General features: G+C 45.6%; 1 protein-coding gene across 1 annotated transcript; it reads left to right on the forward strand.

The window, feature by feature from the left end:
* Positions 1-27,610, forward strand: LOC149433271 (serine protease inhibitor A6-like). The gene is made up of 5 exons (XM_089664481.1): positions 1-46; positions 1,089-1,707; positions 13,796-14,063; positions 22,384-22,534; positions 27,326-27,610. Exons 2-5 carry the CDS (start codon positions 1,323-1,325, stop codon positions 27,542-27,544), a joined length of 1,023 nt encoding a protein of 340 aa, XP_089520607.1. The 5' UTR covers positions 1-46; positions 1,089-1,322; the 3' UTR covers positions 27,545-27,610.

A 27,610-nucleotide genomic window follows, 5' to 3' on the forward strand; every position in this document is an offset into this window, starting at 1 on the left:
TCTGAGATTTGTGCCGTTCAGAGGACAGGTGAGCGCAATTATAACGGTAGGTTGTACTTCATTCTACATAGATTAACAGATAGATAGATAGATAGATAGATAGATAGATAGATAGATAGATAGATAGATGATAGATAGATAATAGATAGATAGATAGATAATAGATAGATAGATGATAGATAGATAGATGATAGATAGATATTAGATAGATAGATAGATAGATAGATAATAGATAGATAGATAATAGATAGATAATAGATAATAGATAATAGATAGATAATAGATAGATAATAGATAGATAATAGATAGATAGATAGATAGATAATAGATAGATAGATAGATAGATAGATAATAGATAGATAGATAGATAGATAGATAGATAGATAGATAGATAGATACAGTGAAGGAAATGTGTATTTGCTCCCCCCTGATGCTGAATGTTCGCCCCTCACACAGAAATGATCGGTCTAACAATGGAATGTTCGCCCCTCACACAGAAACGATCGGTCTAACAATGAAATGTTCGGTGTAACACTGAGAGACAATACAACAACAAATTCAGCAGAAATGCGTCTAACAAATGATGACTGATCTGCATGTTCATGAGGGAAAGAAGGATTTGATCCCCTATCATTCAGCAGGATTTCTGGCTCCCAGGTGTCTCTCATACAGGTAACAAGCTGAGATTAGCAGTCTCTTAAAGGGAGTGCTGCTAATCTCATTGTGTTACCTGTATAAAAGACACCTGTCCACAGGAGCCATCAAACCATCAGATTCCAAACTCTCCACCATGGCAAAGACCAAAGAGCTGTCCAAGGATGTCAGGGACAAGATGGTAGACCTACACAAGGCTGGACTGGAAATAGACTTTTCCAAAGCATAGGATAGGAAAGAAAAATGTTTCCGAGGTCCCTAGGAGCTCCTATCAGTCTAAATTGCCCAGGCTATCAGCAGCAAGAATACATCTTTCAGCCTGGATCTTGCACCCCTTGAGATGGTCGGTGGTGACCTTTTCATGACAAGAGATATGTAGGATAACTTGCATAAGATCCAAATTTTTTTGGTACTGACCCTTTATTTTTACACAGGTGTGAAACACGTGAAAGAACGATGAAGATTCTTCTTCTCCTCCAGTTGTTCGTCTCGTTGGTTCTTGCAAAACCACATGGAGATCACGGCCAACACTCTAAAAGGAGCATTCAGAGATATCCGAAGCTGAAATTGACTTTGCTTTGAAGCTTTATAAAAGAGTAGCTCCACTTATAGAAAGGCCCCCACCAAACCTATTCATTTCACCGGTCAGCATCTACACCACCCTCTCCATGCTGGCCCTCGGTGCACGATCAAAAACTCGCAAGGAAATTCTTCAAGGCATGGGCCTGGATGACACCAAGACAGACAAGGAGCTGCATGACAGCTATAGCAGATTCGTTGAAGCCATAAATCAGCACAGCAAAGACGTAGAATACCAGCTTCGTAATCAGATCATCATAGAAGAGTCGGTCCACATGTTACCATCATACAAACATAGTGTGACTAAGTACTACAACGCCTCCATTCACACCATCAGAAGCAATGACCCTCAGAATCCTGAGAAGACAAACAACAGGAGTGTGAGCGATAAAACAGACCATACGATCCAGAATATAATTAGTAACTTGGAAACTATGCCCTCGATGAATGTCGTAGATCATGCAGTCTATCAAGGTAAGTCCATTTTACTTGGGGGACGGCTGTTATCATTAGGATTTAAAAAGGAGACAAACAACGATGTGATCATAAATGGCGTCATATCATCACTGGCCTTCAATAAAAGAAAGTCAGTCATATTTTCAACATCAGTAGCAAAATGTCACCATTTCTGTCAAGATGCAAACTTCTGAACACACTTGTTTGATAAAGTGGCCAGGAAGTTCCTTCATCTGTTCCAGATCTTTGCCCCAGATGAGGGTCTGATATTATTGTTAATGGGGGACTCCCACAAAAATAAAACAATACGGGGAAACTAATACAAATTCTTGAACAAGAAAACAACATGGGGTTCCCCCTAAAACATATACCAGACCTTATCATTGATGAGAGCCTTGTATGGGTATAAAAAGGGACCCCACACAAAAAAAAAGGGACATTGAGTCCCCCCAAATTCCAAACTTACATAATTACATAGTCTGGCTGAAAAATAACCATCCTGCTCGATCTTAAATTTAAAAAAAAAAAATCTATAAATGTTCTATCCAGTTATATTCTGTGTATCCAAGAAAGAATCCAGGACTTTCCTACAGCAATCCACTGAGCTGGCCACAACCAACTCTGGAGGGAGTCTATTCCTCATTCTCACAGCTCTTACTGTAAAGAAACCTTTCCGTGTTTGGAGATTACATTTCTTTTCCTCCAGACATAAAGAGCGCCCCCTTGTCCTCTGTGATGACCTCAGGGGGAATAACTACACCGAGTTCACTATATGAACCACTGATGTATTTATACCTGGAGATCATATCCCCCCTTATGTATTATACATGGAGATCATATCCCCCCTTATGTATTACACATGGAGATCATATCCCCCCTTATGTATTATACATGGAGATCATATCCCCCTTATGTATTATACATGGAGATCATATCCCCCTTATGTATTATACATGGAGATCATATCCCCCCCCTTATGTATTATACATGGAGATCATATCCCCCTTATGTATTGTACATGGAGATCATATCCCCCCTTATGTATTATACATGGAGATCATATCCCACTTTATGTATTATACATGGTGATCATATCCCCCTTATGTATTATACATGGAGATCATATCCCCCCTTATGTATTATACATGGAGATCATATCCCCCCTTATGTATTATACATGGAGATCATATCCCCCCTTATGTATTATACATGGAGATCATATCCCCCCTTATGTATTATACATGGAGATCATATCCCCCTTATGTATTATACATGGAGATCATATCCTCCCTTATGGATTATACATGGTGATCATATCCCCCATTATGTATTATACATGGAGATCATATCCCCCCTTATGTATTATACATGGAGATCATATCCCTCCTTATGTATTATACATGGAGATCATATCCCCCCTTATGTATTATACATGGTGATCATATCCCCCTTATGTATTATACATGGAGATCATATCCCCCTTATGTATTATACATGGAGATCATATCCCCCCTTATGTATTATACATGGAGATCATATCCCCCCTTATGTATTATACATGGAGATCATATCCCCCCTTATGTATTATACATGGAGATCATATCCCCCCTTATGTATTATACATGGAGATCATATCCCCCTTATGTATTATACATGGAGATCATATCCTCCCTTATGGATTATACATGGTGATCATATCCCCCATTATGTATTATACATGGAGATCATATCCCCCCTTATGTATTATACATGGAGATCATATCCCTCCTTATGTATTATACATGGAGATCATATCCCCCCTTATGTATTATACATGGTGATCATATCCCCCCTTATGTATTATACATGGAGATCATATCCCCCTTATGTATTATACATGGAGATCATATCCCCCCTTAAGTATTATACATGGAGATCATATCCCCCTTATGTATTATACATGGAGATCATATCCCCCTTATGTATTATACATGGAGATCATATCCCCCCCCCCTTATGTATTATACATGGAGATCATATCCCCCTTATGTATTGTACATGGAGATCATATCCCCCCCTATGTATTATACATGGAGATCATATCCCACCTTATGTATTATACATGGTGATCATATCCCCTTATGTATTATACATGGAGATCATATCCCCCCTTATGTATTATACATGGAGATCATATCCCCCCTTATGTATTATACATGGAGATCATATCCCCCCTTATGTATTATACATGGAGATCATATCCCCCCTTATGTATTATACATGGAGATCATATCCCCCCTTAAGAATTATACATGGAGATCATATCCCCCTTATGTATTATACATGGAGATCATATCCTCCCTTATGGATTATACATGGTGATCATATCCCCCATTTATGTATTATACATGGAGATCATATCCCCCCTTATGTATTATACATGGAGATCATATCCCTCCTTATGTATTATACATGGAGATCATATCCCCCCTTATGTATTATACATGGAGATCATATCCCTCCTTATGTATTATACATGGAGATCATATCCCCCTTATGTATTATACATGGAGATCATATCCCCCCTTATGTATTATACATGGTGATCATATCCCCCCTTATGTATTATACATGGAGATCATATCCCCCCTTAAGTATTATACATGGAGATCATATCCCCCCTTATGTATTATATATGGAGATCAAATCCCCCCTTATGTATTATACATGGAGAACATATCCCCCTTATGTATTATACATGGAGATCATATCCCCCTTATGTATTATACATGGAGATCATATCCCCCCCCCCCCTTATGTATTATACATGGAGATCATATCCCCCTTATGTATTATACATGGAGATCATATCCCCCCTTATGTATTATACATGGAGATCATATCCCCCCTTATGTATTATACATGGAGATCATATCCCCCTTATGTATTATACATGGAGATCATATCCCCCCTTAAGTATTATACATGGAGATCATATCCCCCTTATGTATTATACATGGAGATCATATCCCCCCTTAAGTATTATACATGGAGATCATATCCCCCTTATGTATTATACATGGAGATCATATCCCCCCTTAAGTATTATACATGGAGATCATATCCTCCATTTATGTATTATACATGTAGATCATATCCCCCCTTATGTATTATACATGGAGATCATATCCCTCCTTATGTATTATACATGGAGATCATATCCCTCCTTATGTATTATACATGGAGATCATATCCCCCCTTATGTATTATACATGGTGATCATATCCCCCCTTATGGATTATACATGGTGATCATATCCCCCATTTATGTATTATACATGGAGATCATATCCCCCCTTATGTATTATACATGGAGATCATATCCCTCCTTATGTATTATACATGGAGATCATATCCCCCCTTATGTATTATACTTGGTGATCATATCCCCCCTTATTTATTATACATGGAGATCATATCACCCCTTATGTATTATACATGGAGATCATATCCCCCTTAAGATTTATACATGGAGATCATATCATCCCTTATGTATTATACATGGAGATCATATCCCCCCTTATGTATTATACATGGAGATCATATCCCCCCTTATGTATTATACATGGTGATCATATCCCCCCTTATGTATTATACATGGAGATCATATCCCCCCCCCCCTTATGTATTATACATGGAGATCAAATCCCCCTTAAGATTTATACATGGAGATCATATCCCCCCTTATGTATTATACATGGTGATCATATCCCCCCTTATGTATTATACATGGAGATCATATCCCCCCTTATGTATTATACATGGAAATCATATCCCCCTTATGAATTATACATGGAGATCATATCCCCACTTATGTATTGTACATGGAGATCATATCCCCCCCTTATGTATTATACATGGAAATCATATCCCCCTTATGTATTATACATGGAGATCATATCCCCCCCTTATGTATTATACATGGAGATCATATCCCCCTTAAGATTTATACATGGAGATCATATCCCCCCTTATGTATTATACATGGTGATCATATCCCCCCTTATGTATTATACATGGAGATCATATCCCCCTTATGTATTATACATGGAGATCATATCCCCCCTTATGTATTATACATGGAGATCATATCCCCCTTATGTATTATACATGGAGATCATATCCCCCCCTTATGTATTATACATGGAGATCATATCCCCCCTTATGTATTATACATGGAGATCATATCCCCCCTTATGTATTATACATGGAGATCATATCCCCCCTTATGTATTATACATGGAGATCATATCCCCACTTATGTATTATACATGGAGATCATATCCCCCCTTAAGAATTATACATGGAGATCATATCCCCCTTATGTATTATACATGGAGATCATATCCTCCCTTATGTATTATACATGGAGATCATATCCCCCATTTATGTATTATACATGGTGATCATATCCCCCCTTATGTATTATACATGGTGATCATATCCCCCCTTATGTATTATACATGGAGATCATATCCCCCCTTAAGTATTATACATGGAGATCATATCCCCCCTTATGTATTATACATGGAGATCATATCCCTCCTTATGTATTATACATGGAGATCATATCCCCCCTTATGTATTATACATGGTGATCATATCCCCCCTTATGTATTATACATGGAGATCATATCCCCCCTTAAGTATTATACATGGAGATCATATCCCCCCTTATGTATTATACATGGAGATCATATCCCCCCTTATGTATTATACATGGTGATCATATCCCCCCTTATGTATTATACATGGTGATCATATCCCCCCTTATGTATTATACATGGAGATCATATCCCCCCTTAAGTATTATACATGGAGATCAAATCCCCCCTTATGTATTATACATGGAGAACATATCCCCCTTATGTATTATACATGGAGATCATATCCCCCTTATGTATTATACATGGAGATCATATCCCCCTTATGTATTATACATGGAGATCATATCCCCCTTATGTATTATACATGGAGATCATATCCCCCCCCCCTTATGTATTATACATGGAGATCATATCCCCCTTATGTATTATACATGGAGATCATATCCCCTCTTATGTATTATACATGGAGATCATATCCCCCCTTATGTATTATACATGGTGATCATATCCCCCTTATGTATTATACATGGAGATCATATCCCCCTTATGTATTATACATGGAGATCATATCCCCCTTAAGTATTATACATGGAGATCATATCCCCCCCCCCCTTATGTATTATACATGGAGATCATATCCCCCTTATGTATTATACATGGAGATCATATCCCCCCTTATGTATTATACATGGAGATCATATCCCCCCTTATGTATTATACATGGTGATCATATCCCCCTTATGTATTATACATGGAGATCATATCCCCCTTATGTATTTTACATGGAGATCATATCCCCCTTATGTATTATACATGGAGATCATATCCCCCTTATGTATTATACATGGAGATCATATCCTCCATTTATGTATTATACATGTAGATCATATCCCCCCTTATGTATTATACATGGAGATCATATCCCTCCTTATGTATTATACATGGAGATCATATCCCTCCTTATGTATTATACATGGAGATCATATCCCCCCTTATGTATTATACATGGTGATCATATCCCCCCTTATGGATTATACATGGTGATCATATCCCCCATTTATGTATTATACATGGAGATCATATCCCCCCTTATGTATTATACATGGAGATCATATCCCTCCTTATGTATTATACATGGAGATCATATCCCCCCTTATGTATTATACATGGTGATCATATCCCCCCTTATTTATTATACATGGAGATCATATCACCCCTTATGTATTATACATTGATATCATATCCCCCTTATGTATTATACATGGAGATCATATCCCCCTTAAGATTTATACATGGAGATCATATCATCCCTTATGTATTATACATGGAGATCATATCCCCCCTTATGTATTATACATGGAGATCATATCCCCCCTTATGTATTATACATGGTGATCATATCCCCCCTTATGTATTATACATGGAGATCATATCCCCCCCCTTATGTATTATACATGGAGATCAAATCCCCCTTAAGATTTATACATGGAGATCATATCCCCCCTTATGTATTATACATGGTGATCATATCCCCCCTTATGTATTATACATGGAGATCATATCCCCCCTTATGTATTATACATGGAAATCATATCCCCCTTATGTATTATACATGGAGATCATATCCCCACTTATGTATTGTACATGGAGATCATATCCCCCCCTTATGTATTATACATGGAAATCATATCCCCCTTATGTATTATACATGGAGATCATATCCCCCCCTTATGTATTATACATGGAGATCATATCCCCCTTAAGATTTATACATGGAGATCATATCCCCCCTTATGTATTATACATGGAGATCATATCCCCCCTTATGTATTATACATGGAGATCATATCCCCCTTATGTATTATACATGGAGATCATATCCCCCCTTATGTATTATACATGGAGATCATATCCCCCCCTTATGTATTATACATGGAGATCATATCCCCCCCTTATGTATTATACATGGTGATCATATCCCTCCCTTATGTATTATACATGGAGATCATATCCCCCCTTATGTATTATACATGGAGATTATATCCCCCCTTATGTATTATACATGGAGATCATATCCCCTATTAATCTCCTTTTCTCGGAAGAGAATACATTCAGTTCCTCTAATCTCTCCTCATAGCTGATCTCCTCCATGTATCAGTTTAGTTGCCCTTCTTTGTACTTCCTCCAGTTCCCCAATGTTCTTTTTGTGAAACGGAGCCCAAAACTGAACTGCATATTCCAGATGAGGTCTTACTAATGATTTGTACCGGGGGGGGGGGGGGGGGTGATATCTCTCTCTCTGGAGTCTATACCTCTCCTAATATAAGAGAGGATTTTGCCTGCTCTAGAACCCGCAGCTTGGCATTGCTGCCATTATTAAGCTAGTGATCTACCTAAACTCCCATATTTTTCTCCACCATTGCCCCCCCAGATCCTTCTCCATTGTCCCCCCAGATCCTTATCCACCATTGATCCCCCAAGATCCTTCTCCACCATTGACCCCCCCCAGATCCCTCTCCACCATTGACCCCCACCAGATCCTTCTCCACCATTAATCCCCCCACCTGATCCTTCTCCACCATTGATCCCCCCAGATTCTTCTCCACCATTGACCCCCCCAGATCCTTCTCCATCATTGACCCTCCCCAGATCCTTCTCCAGCTTTGATTCCCCCAGTTGTACTCCCCCAGTATGTATGATGCATATTCTTAGCCCCCAAGTACATAACCTTACATTTATCACCATTAGCCCTCATTGGCCCCATAGCCCCCCAATTACAAAGAGCATTGAGGTCGGCTTGTAAGTTGGAGACATCCTGTAAGGACGTTATTCCCGGCACAGCTTGGTGTCATCTGCAGAGACTGAGATCCCCGACCCCCCGTTTATAAGTATATTAAAAGGTAAGGGTCTGAACACTGAACCTTGGGGTACCCCACTAATCACACTGAATCTTGGGGTACACCAATAACAACCCTAGGCCCTTTAGATCTGGTATGAGTTTTAAGCCGGAATCAAAAACAAAAAGTGTTGGATATCCCAAAATAATTGATAGCAGATTCTTGTCGGAGCATGCCGCGTGACAGGCCAGGAAGGGGGAGGCAGTGTGTGCACCATCATCAACATATCAACCAGCAATGCAACCCCTCAGCCCGCCTCTTCAACCAACCCCTCAGCCCGCCTCTTCAACCAACCCCTCAGCCCACTTCTTCTGATAACCCCTCTGCTCTTCTGCCTACCCCTCAGCCCGCCCCTTCTGCCTACCTCTCAACCCACCCCTTTTGCCTACCCCTCAGCCCGCCCCTTCTGCCTACCTCTCAACCCACCCCTTCTGCCTACCCCTCAGCCCGCCCCTTCTGCCTACCTCTCAACCCACCCCTTCTGCCTACCCCTCAGCCCGCCCCTTAGCTCACCCCTTCTGCCTACCCCTCAGCCCATCTTCTATCTAACCCTCAGCCCACCTCTTCTGCCTACTCCTCAGCCCAACTCTTCTCCCATCCCTCAGCCCACCTTTTGTCTTCCCCTCATACCGCCTCTTCTGCCCACCCCTCAGCCCACCTTCTGCCTACCCCTCATACCGCCTCTTCTGCCTACCCCTCAGCCCACCTCTTCTGCCTACCCCTCAGCCCACCTCTTCTGCCAACCCCTCTGCTCTTCTGCCAACCTCTCAGCCCACCTCTTTTGGTAACCTCTCTGCTTTTCTGCCTAACCCTCAACCCGCCTCTTCTACCTACCTTCTGCCTACCCCTCAGCCCACCTCTTCTGCCAACCCCTTAGCCCACTTCCTCTGCCAACTCCTCTGTTCCCCTGCCTTCCTCACAACCCGTCTCTTCTGCCTACCCCTCAGCCTACCTCTTCTGCCAACCTCTCTGCTCCTCTGCCTACCCTTCAGCTTTTCAACCTGCCCCTTAGCCCACCTTCTGCTTACCCCTCAGTCCACTTCTTCTGCCAACCGCTCTGCTCTTCTGCCAACCCCTCAGCCCTCCTCTTCTGCCTACCCCTCAGCCTGCCCCTTCTGTTTACCCTTCAGCCCACCTCTTCTAACAACCCCTCAGCTCGCTTGTTCTGCAAGCCCCTTTGCTCTTCTGCTTACCCCTCAGCTCGCCTCTTCTCTCAACCCTTAAGCCCACCTCTTCTTCTAACCTTCTCAGCCCACCTCTTCTGCCAACCTCTCTGCTCAGCTCTGCCTCTTCCAGCATGTGAATAGCAAAAAAGTTGCACAAACACTTTCTTTAACCATTTCCAGTCCGGACACTTTCCCCCCCTTCCAGTCCGGACACTTTCCCCCCCTTCCAGTCCGGACACTTTCCCCCCCTTCCAGTCCGGACACTTTCCCCCCCTTCCAGTCCGGACACTTTCCCCCCCTTCCAGTCCGGACACTTTCCCCCCCTTCCAGTCCGGACACTTTCCCCCCTTCCAGTCCGGACACTTTCCCCCCTTCCAGTCCGGACACTTTCCCCCCTTCCAGTCCGGACACTTTCCCCCCTTCCAGTCCGGACACTTTCCCCCCCTTCCAGTCCGGACACTTTCCCCCCCTTCCAGTCCGGACACATCCCCCCCCCTTCCAGTCCAGACACATCCCCCCCCCTTCCAGTCCAGACACATCCCCCCCCCCTTCCAGTCTGGACACTCCCCCCCCCTTCCAGTCTGGACACTTTCCCCCCCTTCCAGTCCGAACACTTTCCCCCTCTTCCAGTCCAGGCCAATTTTCACCTTTCAGCGCTGTCACACTTTGAATGCCAATTGTGCAGTCATGAGAATTTTTTAGCATTTTTTTGAGACAGATAAAGCTTTATTTTGGTGGTATTTATTCACCGCTGGGATTTGTTTTCTTTTTGCTATGTAATTTAAAAAGTCCAAAAAATTTTCTTATACCATTTTGCAAATAAATAGTATTTCACCATAAATCTTGGCCAACATTTATTCCGTTATATTTTTAGTAAAAAAAAAATATATTTTTTTTACATACTGTCACCCTAGCAGTACAGGTCACCATGGTGACACTGTACTACTTGTGGGGGGTGATGAAGATTTTTTTTTTTCTACACTGATTGCTTTTACACCCATAAAGGCTGTAAAAGCAATCATTTCTCCTCTCTGGCTGCATTCTTGCAGCCATTGAGAAATACTGTGATAGCTGTGATTGGTCACAGCTTGTCACATGGTACACGGCTGTTGTGAATAGCCCTGTACCATGTGATCTCTGTGATCATTCACAGATTTCACATGTAGTAAGCAATGATGTCAGAAGTGACATCTTGCTTACTACTCTTCATGTGATCACTGATTGGCCAATCAGTGATCACATGATCGGGACCTCGCACAGAGGTCCCGTCCGACGATCGGTGTTCCACTGTGTCCGGAGGACACAGCGGGCACCGGATCGTGGTGGTGCACGCTCCCAGGGAGCGTGCACAAGCAGGGGCGGGGAGGCCGTTTATAAACAGCCACCCAACTCTACACTGCCACCGTCTGGCCGTTTATATACAACAACCGGATGGGAGGTGGTTAAAATGCGAGCAGCTTGGAGACTTAACCAATTTCAGTTTTAAAGCAACAAACATCCCAAAAAATGGTGTCTGGTTTAGATAAATCAAAAGATACATCTGAAAACTTTCTCTTGGCTAAAGTGGACGTTTCAAGACTGAAGAGAATGTAAAGTGATTTCATACATATTTTCTTCTATAGAATGCTCAAAAATATAGTTTCTTCTTTATTAGTAAATATAAAAATATGGAATAATTTCCCCGGCTCCTCTGTTGTTTACAGAGCTCAATAGCTCAAGAGGACATACATACACATACCTGAAAGAGTTGGAGCATTGCCTCCTCCCGCTTCATTTTGATAATTCCATAAGATGTTTAGAAGCCTAAAGATAAACATTATTAGTATAATTACATTAATTACATGAATATATTGCAACTTAGCAGATCTTAGATGTGTTGTTTCAGAATTTGTTTTTCCTTATTTTTCTTTATATTCTTTATTTCTCTTTTTTTTTATCTGGTGATCCGGCCAGACATGACTGCAATGCGGAATTGTAAATGGGCTCTAACACATTTTTTTGTTTTTATTCTAGTGTATTCTATTATAATTTATTCTATTCTTTTCTATTCTATTCTATTCTGTTTTATTCAATTCTTTTCAAAATTTTAATTTTGGAAGACGGCTATATTTTTTCTATTTTATTTTATTCTATTCTATTCTGTGTTATTTTGTTCTTTTCTATTCTCATTTATTAAATCCTATTCTTTTTGAAGTTCGAATTTTGAAAGACTGCTCTATTCTTTCATTTTTTATTCTATTCTATTCTTTTCTATTCTGTGTTAATTAGTTTTTTTCTATTCAATTTATTAAATCATATTCTTTTTGAAGTTTGCATTTTGGAACACTGCTCTATTCTTTCATTTTTTATTCTTTTCTATTTAAAAATTCAAATTTCAAATGAAATGGGTATATTCTTTCTATTTTATTCCATTATATTCAAATTTCGGAAGACAGCTTTATTTTTTCTATTCTATTCTTTTTTTTTCTGTTCTGTTATTTTCTATTTTAGCTATTCCTTTATTTTCTATGCTATTATTTTATTTTGAATTCTATTCTGTTTTTATTTTATTCTTTTGAAATTCAAATTTCGGAATATAGCTATATGATTTCATTTTTTATTCTATTCTACTTAAAATTCAAATATCAAATGACGGTTATATTCTTTCTATTTTATTCCATTCTATTCAAATTTCAGAAGACAGCTATATTTTTTCTATTCTATTCTATTTTTTCTGCTCTATTATTTTCTATTCTATCTATTCCTTTATTTTCTATTCTATTATTTTATTTTCAATTCTATTATTTTTTTTATTTTATTCTTTTTGATATTTGAATTTTGGAAGATAGCTATATTCTTTTTTATTCTATTATATTTAAAATTAAAATTTCAAATGACGATTATATTATTTCTATTTTATTCCATTCTATTATATTCAAATTTCAGAAGACAGCTATATTCTTTCTATTCTATTCTATTTATTTCTATTCTATTATTTTATTTTAAATTCTATTCTGTTTTTATTTTATTCTTTTCAAAATTTGAATTTCGGAACATGGATATATTCTAACACTAACACAGTCTTTGAGGGAAATCAGCAATAGTCAGCAATATGTTTACAGTTTAAATTTGTTTTTCCGAATTTGATTTCAAATTCTTTTTTAAATCAACTTTGAACTCTTTTGGAATTCGATTCGATTCAAGTTTTTGCCAAAATTTCCTTTTTGTTATTTCGTATTTTTTATAATTTGCCACTTTTGTAGTTTGGAAATTCAGATACCTCTCAATCTCCGAATAACGACAATTTTGTCCAAATTTCTATTCGGATCAAACCGAACCGCGCATGTCTATAGAATACAACGATCCCAAACCACTATAGTTTACCTTTAAAGGAAACATTTTTTTTTCTGTTCCTCCAGGGAAATGGAAAGTACAGTTTGACAAACAATATACAGAAGAAAGAGAATTTATGGGTGGATTTCCATTAATCCTAGCGCCAACGATGCGCCGGAGGGGACTCTATAAGACATTCAGGGACAGAGAGCTGGATGTCAATGTGCTGGAGATGCCGTACGCCGAGAACACCGCCCTTCTCCTCATCTTACCGAGACTGGGTGACCTGTTCCGCGTGGAGCAATTACTGACCCCCCAGCTGATTAAACTATACTTGAGCTCATTGAGTACCAGGTATGCATGACAGTTGTTTACAACACAACTCAGCAGTTTGAATGTTGTTAGAGGGATCAGCCAAATGATCATACAAAGTGCAACGTGCAGCCTGATGTCTGCTGGGTGAACGCAGGATCAACTGACAACGCCAGCAGGATGGTGACGGGGTATACCCACTATGGGCTGTAGGTGGCAGGACAGCAGCTGATTTGTATGGAACAAACCCCGGACCCCGCATTCACTATATCCGCTCTCCCCGGACCCCGCATTCACTATATCCGCTCTCCTCGGACCCCGCATTCACTATATCCGCTCTCCCCGGACCCCGCATTCACTATATCCGCTCTCCCCGGACCCCGCATTCACTATATCCGCTCTCCCCGGACCCCGCATTCATTATATCCGCTCTCCCCGGACCCCGCATTCACTATATCCGCTCTCCCCGGACCCCGCATTCACTATATCCGCTCTCCCCGGACCCCGCATTCACTATATCCGCTCTCCCCGGACCCCGCATTCACTATATCCGCTCTCCCCGGACCCCGCATTCACTATATCCGCTCTCCCCGGACCCCGCATTCACTATATCCGCTCTCCCCGGACCCCGCATTCACTATATCCACTCTCCCAGGACCCCGCATTTACGATATCTGCTCTCCACGGACCCCGCATTCACTATATCCGCTCTCCCTGGACCCCGAATTCACTATATCCGCTCTGCCCGGACCCCGCATTCACTATATCCGCTCTCCCTGGACCCCGAATTCACTATATCTGCTGTCCCCGGACCCCGCATTCACTATATCCGCTCTCCCAGGACCCCGCATTCACGATATCCGCTCTCCACGGACCCCGCATTCACTATATCCGCTCTCCCCGGACCCCGCATTCACTATATCCGCTCTCCCCGGACCCCGCATTCACTATATCCGCTCTCCCCGGACCCCGCATTCACTATATCCGCTCTCCCCGGACCCCGCATTCACTATATCCGCTCTCCCCGGACCCCGCATTCACTATATCCGCTCTCCCCGGACTCCGCATTCACTATATCCGCTCTCCCCGGACCCCGAATTCACTATATCCGCTCTCCCTGGACCCCGAATTCACTATATCTGCTGTCCCCGGACCCCGCATTCACTATATCCGCTCTCCCAGGACCCCGCATTCACGATATCCGCTCTCCACGGACCCCGCATTCACTATATCCGCTCTCCCCGGACTCCGCATTCACTATATCCGCTCTGCCCGGACCCCGCATTCACTATATCTGCTCTCCCAGGACCCCGCATTCACTATATCTGCTGTCCCCGGACCCCGCATTCACTATATCCGCTCTCCCCGGACCCCGCATTCACTGTATCCGCTCTCCCCGAACCCCGCATTCACTATATCCGCTCTCCCCGGACCCCGCATTCCCTATATCCGCTCTCCCCGGACCCCGCATTCACTATATCCACTCTCCCAGGACCCCGCATTCACTATATCCACTCTCCCCGGACCCCGCATTCACTATATCCGCTCTCCCAGGACCCCGCATTCACTATATCCCCTCTCCACAGACCCCGCATTCACTATATCCGCTCTCCCCGGATATACAGAACCAGACGGTTCCATCCTTCTTGGGGACCAGGACCACCAGGGAGGCCCAGGGACTGTCAGAGGGTTCTATCACACCTACATCCAGCATTTCCTTAATCTCTGTTCTCATCCTTTCTCTGACGGACTCGGGCACTCGGTAGGCCGCCTGCTTCAGGGGGGCCTGACCCTGCATGTCTACCCGGTGGGCAGTTGTGGTGGTGTAACCGGGCACAGATGAGAACAGCCCTTGGCGCTCTTGGAGCAGTTGGCGGTCCTGTTCCTGGGCCTTGGGAGGCAGCAGGGTGCTGATATCTACATCCGCTACACTCAGCTGGGACTGTCCGTCCCCCGGCAGCCCCGGCAGAAGAAGCGTTTCTGAGTCATCGGTAGCAGCTACACTCTCCTTCTGTCGTTCGATGAACAGTTTCAGCATATTCACATGGAAGGTTCACTGGATCCTTCCATTTGAACAGCAAGCTACAATGTACGTGGTATCACAGAGTTGCTCCACCACTTGGTACGGGACCTGCCAGGCAGCCTGTAATTTGTCATGCCTGACTGGTTTCAAGACCAATACTTTCTGTCCTAAGTGAAACGTTCGGTCTCGAGCAGACCTGTCGTACCACCATTTCTGTTGGCTCTGAGCGGCCTCAAGGTTGTCCCGTACTAGGGTCATCAACCATTGTAGCTTCTCCCTGAGCTCCAGCACACAGGCCACCACCGAGGTCCCATCCTTGGCCACTGCTCCGTCCCAGTGTTTCCGTAGGAGATCCAGAGGTCCCCGAACCCTTCGGCCATACAGCAGCTCGAAGGGAGAGAACCCAGTGGACTCCTGCGGTACATCTCGGTAGGTGAACAGGAGGTGAGGGAGATGCCATTCCCAGTCCTTATGGGACATGGTGAACGTTCGGAGGAGCTGTTTCAGTGTACCGTTAAACCGTTCGCAACGCCCATTGGTCTGGGGGTGGTAGGGAGAGCTGTACAGCGGTCTGATCCCACACAACTTCCAAAGTTGTTGGGTAAGCTCGGCCGTGAACTGCATGCCTGGTCGGTCAGGATCTCCCGAGGAAATCTTACCTGAGTAAAGATCTGCAGTATGCGGCTTGAGCAACTGTTTCTGCCTACACATCTCTAAGCGCTACGGCCTCCGGATACCGGGTGGCGTATTCGACAATGGTGAGGATATACTTCTTGCCTGTGGGGCCCCACTAGGTCTATGGCGATATGACTGAAAGGTTCCTTGATTATAGGTAGGGGCCTCAGAGTGGCCCTGGGCCTGTCTCCCTGCTTCCCTACCTTCTGACAGACCTCACAAGACCAACAGTAGTCGCGAATGTCCTCCGATACTCCTGGCAAGAAGAAACTCAGTGTTAAGCGATGCAGGATCCGTCGCTTGCCCAAATGCCCAGCAAGGGGAATATTATGCACAATCTGGAGGAGATCACGCCAATACTTCCTCGGTACTACCATCTGCCGATGAGGTATTTGGGCAGCGCTCCCACCCCTGCTGCCCTGTGGACCCTGAACAACTTGCCCTGGTCCCACTCATACCTCACATCTCCCAATCCCCCAGGATCACTCCCAGCCCTACGTCTACTGGCTGTTTCTTTAGCGAAATCAGTGGGGGAATCCCAGGTCAGGGCAGGGACAAGTTCAGCAGGGGGTGGGTATTCAACTCTTGCCGCAACCTCAGCAGGTGGAGTGGCAGCATGCTCTCTAGCTTGGTGGCGAGTGGTGACTGGATGAGCTTCAGCAGGGGTCTCGGTGACGAAAGTGGAGACCAGGACTCCCAGATCATTTCCAAGGAGAACCTCAGCCGGCAAGTTCTGCATTACTCCAATTTCAACGTCCCTGGCCCCGGCCCCCCAGTCCAGATGAACCCTTGCGGTAGGATTCCGGTAGACATGGCCTCCTGCTACCCATATGGCCACAGGCTGCCCGGTCTTGGCCCAGTCTGGTACCAGTTGGGGTTGGACTGTGGTGAGTGTGGCCCCAGTGTCCCGTAATTCTTGGGCCCAACGGCCGTTAACATGGACAACCTGTTGGTGATGTTGGCGATTCTCTGGGGTGGCAGCCTGGAGAGGGTTAGCCTCATGAAAGACCCCGATGTCTTCATCCTCGGTTGTAAATTTCCTCCATGAAGAGGCAGTGTCACTGGGGTGGTCCTGTAGGGAGTAGGCAGAGGCTCGGCCATAGGGAATGGTGGATCGGTTGGAAGTGCCCCGAGGGGGTTGGCTGGTCTGGGGCCTTGTTGGTTTCCGGAGGCAATGAATGCAGATGTGCCCTGTTTGGTTGCAGCCATAACAGCATGGGCCAGACCACTTTGGATTAGAAGGTGTGGGTGGTCTGAGGCATTCTCGGGAAACCAGTGGGAACCACTGGTTGTGGATGAGGTTCAAGGGGAATGGCGGGCTTGGTTAGCCTCCTGCTGTCCAGGTACTCATCTGCTCAGCGACTAGCGTCGGCTAAGGTTAGGTGTTTGCCCCGGACCCAATGTCTAACATCCCCTGGAAGTCCATTGTAAAACTGCTCCAGTAACAGCAGTTGCAACAGTTCCTCCAGCTTGGTGATCTGACACCCTCGGACCCAGCTGCGGGCAGCGTGTTGTAACTGATGTCCCCATTCAGTGAAGGTGTCCTGGGGTTTCTTCTTGAGTGCCCGGAACTTTAAGCTGTACGCCTCTGGGGTGAGAGCGTTGCGGGCCAGCAAGTGTTCCTTAACATAATCATAATCCAAACAGTAGCTGTCGGGTACAGTCCTGAATGCGTCTTCAGCCAGACCGGTTAGCTTGCTGCTCACAATGGGGACCCGGTCTTGGGCTGCCACACCATGGATGGTGCACAACCGTTCAAAGTCCTGAAAAAACTGTCAATGTCTCCATCCACATTTGAGAAAGTTTTAAAAGCAGCATAGGGAATTTTCTTTGGTCCATTTGCAGTCTGGAGAAGGCGGGAGGTAATCACCTCCCAGACCGAGCTCTCGGTTGATGATCGGGAGTGACTAAGCCGCAGTTAGGTGGCATCGTCCAGGGCCTTGGAAATCTGTTGGGGGGTGGGAGCGCTGCCGAACAGAGCCAAGCACCACTCCACCTCTTGTCGTAAATCTGAGTGGTATAGGGGTCTCTGTATGGTGCTAAGTGGGCCTGGCGTTTCAGGGGCCGATGAGCTGCTCTGTTCCTCCAACTCCTTCTGTGAAGCAAAGTTCACTTCTGGCGGAGCAGTGTTCGATTCAAGCATAGTGGAGTGTGCATCAGGTGGAGCGAGGTGCGCATCCGCTTGGTCCAGGTCCATAATCTCATCCAACAGTTCCTCTCTGGTCTTGGAGCCAGCAATACCTCCCCGAGCGACAAGTAGGCTTTGGAGAGCTGGCTTCCTGGAGGTCCCGTATATCCATCTGGCCAAGCAGGGACGTCTCCGTGAAAAAGATGGGGTTCCAGTTGGTGGTTTGGACTTCCTATGTAATGAGGAAACATCCCACCGCTGCCAACCAGTTATGGTGGAACCGTTCCGCCTGGACTTCCTCGTGCGGAGAAATGTGTCTCAGCCAATGGCCCCTTTTCTGGCAAGTCTTCCAGTGCTCTGCCAAGGCAGGTATCAGAGCTCAAAACCAATCCTTCCCTGATATCCCAAACCACGAGTCGGAACTTCTTGTAGCGTGAATGAATGAATCTTTATTGAACACAACTCAGTATATACAGCTTCACCCCCACCAGACAGCCTGGCACCTGGTTTTCCCCACCCACAACAAAACCCTACAAAACAACAATACAATATAAACTCTATTAGTAGTGAAAGACTACAAGGTCACATTTCCCTAAACAAACAGTGTAGAATGTCTGTCTACATAGCAGCTGCTAAACATATACAGCTTTACCAAGGGGAGGAAACCGAAACAGAAAGGGCAAAATGTTATCACAAAGGGACAGTTCATCACAATCCCCCCCCCCGAAATGTCCCCCATGTTGTCATGTTACAATATATCCCCCCCCGAAATGTCCCCCATGTTGTCATGTTACAGTGTATTCCCCCTCTCCGTGAAATGCCCCCCATGTTGTCATGTTATAATGTATTCCCCCCCAAAATGTCCCCCATGTTGTCATGTTATAAAGTATTCCCCCCCTGAAATGTCCTCCACATTGTCATGTTACAATTTATCCCCCCCCCCGAAATGTCCCCCATGTTGTCATGTTACATAATATTCCCCCCTGAAATGTCCTCCACGTTGTCATGTTACAATTTATCCCCCCCCCCGAAATGTCCCCCATGTTGTCATGTTACAATGTATTCTCCCCTGAAATGTCCCCCATGTTGTCATGTTACAATGTATCCCCCTCCCCCCTGAAATGTCCCCCATGTTGTCATGTTACAATGTATTCCCCCCTGAAATGTCCTCCACGTTGTCATGTTACAATTTATCCCCCCCTGAAATGTCCCCCATGTTGTCATGTTACAATGTATCCCCTCCTCCCCCGAAATGTCCTCCATGTTGTCATATTACAATGTATTTATTGGGATTGGATATGATAGACCAACACAAAGTGGCACAGAATTGTGAAGTGGAAGGAAAATGAGAAATGGTTTTCAAAATTTTTTACAAATAAATCTGTGAAAAGTGTGGCGGCATTTGTATTCAGCCCCCTTTACTCTGATACCCCTAACTACAATCTAGTGGAAACGATCGCCTTAAGAAGTCACCTAATTAGTACATAGAGTCCCCCTGTGTGTCATGTGATCTCAGTATAAATACAGCTGTTCTGTGAAGCCCTCAGAGGTTTGTTAGAGAACATTAGTGAACAAACAGCATCATGAAGGCCAAGAAACACACCAGACAGGTCAGGGATAAAGTTGTGGAGAAGTTTAAAGCAGGGTTAGGTTTTCCTTCCACTTCACAATGATGTGCCACTCTGTGTCGGTCTATCACATAAAATCCCAATAAAATGCATTGACGTTTTTGCTTGTAACATGACAAAATGTGGAAAATGTCAAGGAAGAGGAAGACTTCTTCAAGGCGCCGTATCTCTGGTTTCCTTCAATTCAGCTTTGAACCTTAGAATCAAATCAGATTGACTCATTCTGATTGGCTGATGGGGTTTCTGTAGCTTACACTTTTTTTTTGCCTCATTGGGAGAGCCTGGGATGGTTGGTGTCACAGTTCACCCACACGCCACGCCCACAGCGACTAGCTAACCGAGGCGCGCACGTGCGGCAGTGACTTGGGGTAAGAGGGAATAAGGGGGACCCAACTTCTAATATATAGAACCGTATATAAGATCGGCCGCGATACACTTTCACAGACCGCACTACCTCTGGCCACCACTGGAGGGAGACTCCACTCCAGTCCAGATGGCTAACCACACACACAGGCAGACACAAATTTTACATACAATCTGTGCACACTAAGGGTTGAGGAGCAGCCTAGCAATTGGCACACCCTTCTAGGATCCCACCATCTATCCTACAAGCCAGAACCCCGGTGTTATCACTCTTCCACTGTCCTCACACCCGCATACCAGACACACCACAAACGGTAGCCTGCCACCACCCAACAGTTTATCTGCAGAACGGTCTGCTGAGACACCACACACACACAGATCTCTGTCTGGCAGATCTGTTACCTTTACAATCTTCACGCAATCTGCCAACACGCAGTGCAATTGCATACAGATTGGTAATGAGCTTGACCGAGCGTATAAAGACACTAAAATACAATACAATCTAATCTCTCCGGAGATATGAGCCCGAGCTTAAATACACAGAAGTCACTTATTAATTTTATGATTTACTTTCCCGAAAGTGGGCGGAGCATAAAATATGTACAAAGTATAAAAAGTTACAGAAAATACAAGAAGACACACAATTGACTATTCACTATACAATAAAAGGGAACAAAAAACAGAAATAAAACTTTTACCAAGATTTATCCTGCGACTGGAGCAAGTCAGAAAAAGTCTGTAATCCGTTAGTCGATCGAACCAGCTCCATATGAATCACAACGTCTATACCTCCAGTCCTCAATTTATGGGGATATGGAAGGGGGCTGGACATCAGTCCTCGTCCAATTCAACCCTGGGGGGGTGTTCCCGTACCAGCCCACAGCATTCTGGGTGCTGAACTGCCCAAAGTCGATTGGACCAGGAACGGCTTGAATCATCAAGTCGGGGATTGAATTTCCGACACCAGTGCATCAGTCCAATCACGAGAGTACCAATCACTGTTCATCTGTCGCGCTCCTGCACCACATGATCATTTCCTGCATTTTTCTGGTATTCTACATAGGCCACAAATACGGTTTTTACATGCAGATGCAACCCACAGAGTGCCCAATCCGAAGGAAGTATTTTCATCTCTCTGTAACTAATATTTTAGCTTTTATGAGGGATGAAACATACTCCTTTGATCTATGTATTTACTTTAGAGCTCCCCAGACAGATCGGAGCCACCCTGGTGTCATGAAGCCGAAACGTCTGTGGTCCTCTTTTAAACTTCAGGAAGATGGCAAAGTCTGATTATATATAGGTGACAAAATCTTATTGGCACCCAGGTGTCACTTCCAGCCTGAGGAAGCTCTGTCTCTTTTCAGATGTTAATGGGTGACCATCTGTCTCTGCCTTAAGTCTGAACACATCTTATTATAACATGGAATGCTAAATCTACATTGTCATATTTTCTACAGGTCACATCTTATCTACTCAAATCTGTACATTTATGTCACAGTTGGTATGATTAATACAGACACCGATGTGTGTTTCCCTTCACAGTATGGTGGACCTCTTCTTACCCAAAATGACCTTCAACACTGAGATCAACGTGGGTCGTGCATTGCGAAGCATGGGCATGAACATTATGTTCGATGAGAACAGCGCCAACTTCACCGGGATCTCAAAGAGAGGGAGGCTCAGCGTTTCCACAGTGAGTATCTTCCTTTTATATTTAATATGTGGATGAAGTATGGTAATCCTATAACAGGCGCCATCCCTATAGAGCGGGGGGGGGGGCTCCAGACTTGTCATTCAAAGGGCCAGTTTGCCGTACTTCAGGCTTCAGGGGGGCCGGATTGTGGTCAGTGGGGGTAGAATATGTCCCAGGCCCAGCATCAGTGAGAATAAACATGGCCTCAGGGGTGGTGGTCAGTAAAAGGAAGAGTATTGCCCCATCATTGGTGTCAGTGGGAGGAATAGTGTCCCATCATTGGTGTCAGTGGGAGGAATAGTGCCCCATCATTGGTGTCAGTGGGAGGAATAGTGCCCCATCATTGGTGTCAGTGGGAGTAATAGTGTGCCATTGTTGGTGTCAGTGGGAGGAATAGTGCACCATCATTGGTGTCAGTGGGAGGAATAGTGCACCATTGTTGGTGTCAGTGGGAGTAATAGTGTGCCATTGTTGGTGTCAGTGAAAGGAATAGTGCCCCATCACTGGTGTCAGTGGGGGGAATAGTACCCCATTGTTGGTGTCAGAAGGAGGAATAGTACCCCATCATTAGTGACAATGGGGGGATAGCGCCCCACTGTTTATGTCAGTGGAAGGAATAGTGCCCCATGATTGGTGTCAGTGGGGGGAATAGTGATCCAATGTAGATGTCACTGGTATATAAAAGCTGCAAGTCCTTGTGTACGGCCCATAGATGATAGAGCACTCGGGCAGCTGGTCCTCTCTGCTCACCTCCACGCCCCAAACACCCCTCTCTGCTCACCTCCACGCCCCAAACACCCCTCTCTGCTCACCTCCACACCCCAAACACCTATCTCTGCTCACCTCCACACCCCAAACACCCCTCTCTGCTCACCTCCACACCTCAGACACCCCTCTCTGCTCATCTCCACACCCCAAACACCCCTCTCTGCTCATCTCCACACCCCAAACACCCCTCTCTGATCACCTCCACACCTCAAACAACCCTCTCTGCTCACCTCCACACCTCAAACCGCTCTCTGCTCACCTCCACACCTCAAACACCCCTCTCTACTCACCTTCACACCTCAAACACCCCTCTCTGCTCATCTCCACACCTCAAACACCCCTCTCTGCTCACCTCCACACCTCAAACAGCTCTCTGCTCACCTCCACACCTCAAACACCCCTCTCTACTCACCTTCACACCTCAAACACCCCTCTCTGCTCACCTCCACATCCCAAACACCCCTCTCTGCTCACCTCCACACCTCAAACCGCTCTCTGCTCACCTCCACACCTCAAACACCCCTCTCTGCTCACCTCCACACCTCAAACACCCCTCTCTGATCACCTCCACACCTCAAACACCCCTCTCTGATCACCTCCACACCTCAAACACCCCTCTCTGATCACCTCCACACCTCAACCCCTCTCTGCTCACCTCCACACCTCAACCCCTCTCTTCTCACCTCCACACCTCAAACACCCCTCTTTTCTCACCTCCACACCCCAAACACCCCTCTCTGCTCACCTCTGCATCCCAAACCCCTCTCTGCTCACCTCCACACCTCAAACACCCCTCTTTGCTCACCTCCACATCCCAAACACCCCTCTCTGCTCATATCTTCATCCCAAACCCCTCTCTGCTCACTTCCAAATCCCAAACCCAACTCTGTTCACCTCTACATCCCAAATTCCCCTCTTTGCTCACATCCCAAATCCCCCTGCTGCTCACCTCTATACCCCAAACCTCCTCTCTGCTTACTTTCAAACTCCAAATTCTCCCCTTTGCTCACTTCCAGACTCAAAACCCCCCTCTTTGCTTACCACCATACAGCAAACCCGCCAACTCTGCTCACCTCCATACCCCAAACCTCTCTCTGCTCACCTCCACACCTCAGACACCACTCTCTGCTCACCTCTACATACCATACCCCTCTCTGCTCACCTCCACACCCCTCTCTGCTCCCCACATCCCAAAATCCCTCTGTGCTCACCACATCCCAAACCCCTCTCTGCTCACCTCCAAATCCCAAAATCCCCTCTCTGCTCACCTCCACACCCCAAACCCCCCTCTCTGCTTACCTCCACACCCCAAACACCCCTCTCTGCTCACCTCCACATCCCAAACCCCTCTCTGCTTAGCTCCACATCCCATATACTCTCTCTGCTCACCTCCACCGCCCAAACCCTCCCTTTCTGGTCACCTCCACATCCCAAACCCCTCTCTGCTCCCCTCCACATCCCAAACCCCTCTCTGCTCACCTCTACATCCCAAACCCTCCTCTCTGCTTACCTCCATATTCCAAACCCCTCTCTGCTCACCTCCACCACCCAAACCCTCCCTCTCTGGTCACCTCCACATCCCAAACCCCTCTCTCTGCTCACCTCCACATCCCAAACACCCCTCTCTGCTCACTTCTACATCCCAAACACCCCTCTCTGCTCACCTCCACACCTCAAACACCCCTCTCTGCTCACCTCTACATCCCAAATGCCCCTCTCTGCTCACCTCCACATCCCAAACCCCTCTCTGCTCACCTTCACATCCCAACCCCACCCCCCGCTGCTCACATCTACACCCCAACACCTCCTCTCTGCTCACCTCTATACCCCAAACCCCCTTCTCCGCTCACCTCCACACCCCAAACACCCCTCTCTGCTCTTCTCTACACCCCAAAACCTCCTCTCTGCTCACTTTCACACCCCAAATGCCCCTCTCTGCTCACCTCCACACCCCAAATCCCTCTCTGCTCTGTTTGTGGCCAGGTAAGGGGACATATAGCTGGCTGCCAGGTGTAAGGGGGGTGCTTTGGGGTTGGGGGCTCCTCCCCAAATCACCTTGTCTCCATGTTGATCGGGATAAGGGCCTCTTCCCCACAACTGTGGCCTTTGGTTGTGGGGGTCTGCGGGCAGGGGGCTTATCAGAATGTGGAAGCCCCAGATCCTGACCTCCCCCCCATGTGAATGAGTACGGGGGACATGGTACCACTAATCATTCACAAAAAAAAGTGTAGTGTAAAAAAAGACAGAAGACAGTCTTTGACAAGTCCTTTATTAAAAATAAAAATTAAAAAAAATGTCCCCTGAAGTAGATCCAACATCAATCACGATGCCCGCCGCCGCTACCCCATAAAAGAAAAACCGCTCTGCTCTCCACGCCGTCTCCCGTCGTCTTACAGCTGCGCCCGCGATGACAGTTCTTATATATTGTCATGACGCCCCGACCCCTTGTGTCCTCATCACAGGTCAAAGCACGGGTCAGGTTCGTTCCTTTGACCAATCACAATGCACTGTCAGGGCGCAGTGCATTGTGGGGCGTGGCGGGCGAATAACCTGCTGAACGCCTGTACTGTTCGTGTATTCAGCAAACACATGAACATCCCATGCAGGGAGAGTGATCAGCACGGCAGGGGGAGGGGCAATTACAGGAACCGATCCCCTGTATGGCTGTCTCTGCAGCAGCTGAAATCCGGCTTCTTCTCCTCCCCCTCCCACCTGCTTTTATCAGCTGCAGAGAGAGCCGTACAGGGGATCAGTTCCAGTCATTGCCCCCATCGCCACACTGATCACCCTCCTAGTGCACTACAAGGCCCCCCCGTGTACCCCCACCCCCACCCCACCCTGCAGTGCTGCCTGTTTCAGTCCTTTCCTATCTACCGGTAGCTGCAAGCACACAATAGGCTCCTTCAGAATGGAGAGTGGGGGAAGGGTCCAGTAAATATGTCACATTTACCAGCCATATCCTTTCTGGAATGAACACAGTGAGTGATCAGCATTAATCACTTGCTGTGTTCATTCATAACTGAAGTATAGTAAACAGTGTGTATTTGGGGGGGAGGGTCAGGTTGGCCCTATATGGGTTCCAACAGCAGCCCTGCCTCTAGCCCTCCAATTTCCCTCTCCCGGCACAAATTCCCTCTCTCTTAGCACTAATCCCCACCCCCACCCCCTCCCCACACACAAAACCTTCCACCCCCCAAATCTCTCTTCCTAACAGAAATCCACTCTCCTAGTACAAATCCCTCCGAATCCCCTCTGTTAGCACTAATCCGCCCCCCCCCAAAAAAAATTCCCCTTCTAGCACAAATCCCTTCAATCACCCCTAGTAGCACAAATCCCCTCCCAAATCCCTCTTCATAACTGAAATCCACTCACCTAGTATAAATCCCCCCCCCCAAAATCTCCCCAAATCCCCCTCCCTCAGCACAAATCACCTCCCCAATCCCCCCTGCTAGCACTAATCCCCTCCCCAAATTTCCCCTACTAGCACAAATCCACTCTGACTCCCAAATCCCTTTTCCTAACAAAAATCCCCTCTCCTAGTATAAATCCCCCCTCCAAAAATCCCCCAAACCCCCCTCTCTCTCAGCACAAATCCCACCCAATTCCCCCCTGCTTGCACTAAACTCCCCCCCAAAAATTTCCCCCTCTAGCACACATCCTGCCCCCCCCCCAAATCCCTCTTCCTAACAGAAATCCATTCTCCTAGTACAAATTCCTCCTCCAATTCCCCCCTTCTAGTACAAATCCTCTCCAAATCCCCTTCTTTCAGCACAAATCCCCCCAAATCCCCTCTGCTAGCAATAACCCCCCCGCCCCCCAAAAAAGTGTCCCCTCCTTGCACAAATCCCTTCAATCACCCCTACTAGCACACATCCTGCCCCTCCCCCCCCAATCCCTCTTCAGAAGTCCACTCTCAAAGTGTCTTTAATTTATCTTAGTCCCCAAATCTTTTTTTTTTTAAAGGTTTGTTTTTTTTTTTTTAACTTTTTTAAGGTTCATTTCTTGACTTTTTTGTGTTGACAGATTTTCCACAATTCTTATCTCACCTTGGAGGAGAGAGGAACGGCGGACAGCTCTGCGACTTCTGCCGTATTAGACTTGGCCTCCCCTTCAATTCCCGAGTTCAATGTTAACCGCCCGTTCATCATGATGATGTACCACAGAGTCACCAAAACCATCCTCGGGATTGGCCGATTCATGGAGCCCGTGTGGCCCCATGTGGTCGGGGATATAATCGGATGAAGCAGATATAAAGTGCTGAACAAAATGAAACCATCCTGCTGAGAATAAAGGGGATGTGCTGAACAA

Source organism: Staurois parvus, unplaced genomic scaffold (genome assembly GCF_062004578.1).
Source record: "Staurois parvus isolate SC_StPar_1 unplaced genomic scaffold, SC_StPar_1.0 ptg001919l, whole genome shotgun sequence".
Taxonomy (NCBI): Eukaryota; Metazoa; Chordata; class Amphibia; order Anura; family Ranidae; genus Staurois; species Staurois parvus.

Excerpts from the sequence above, each read along its gene's own strand:
- LOC149433271 (XM_089664481.1), top strand. The coding sequence starts at position 1,323 with ATGCTGGCCCTCGGTGCACGATCAAAAACTCGCAAGGAAATTCTTCAA. Across the intron at positions 1,708-13,795 it reads AGATCATGCAGTCTATCAAG|GGAAATGGAAAGTACAGTTT; the intron begins GTAAGTCCATTT and ends CTGTTCCTCCAG. Across the intron at positions 14,064-22,383 it reads TTGAGCTCATTGAGTACCAG|TATGGTGGACCTCTTCTTAC; the intron begins GTATGCATGACA and ends TTCCCTTCACAG.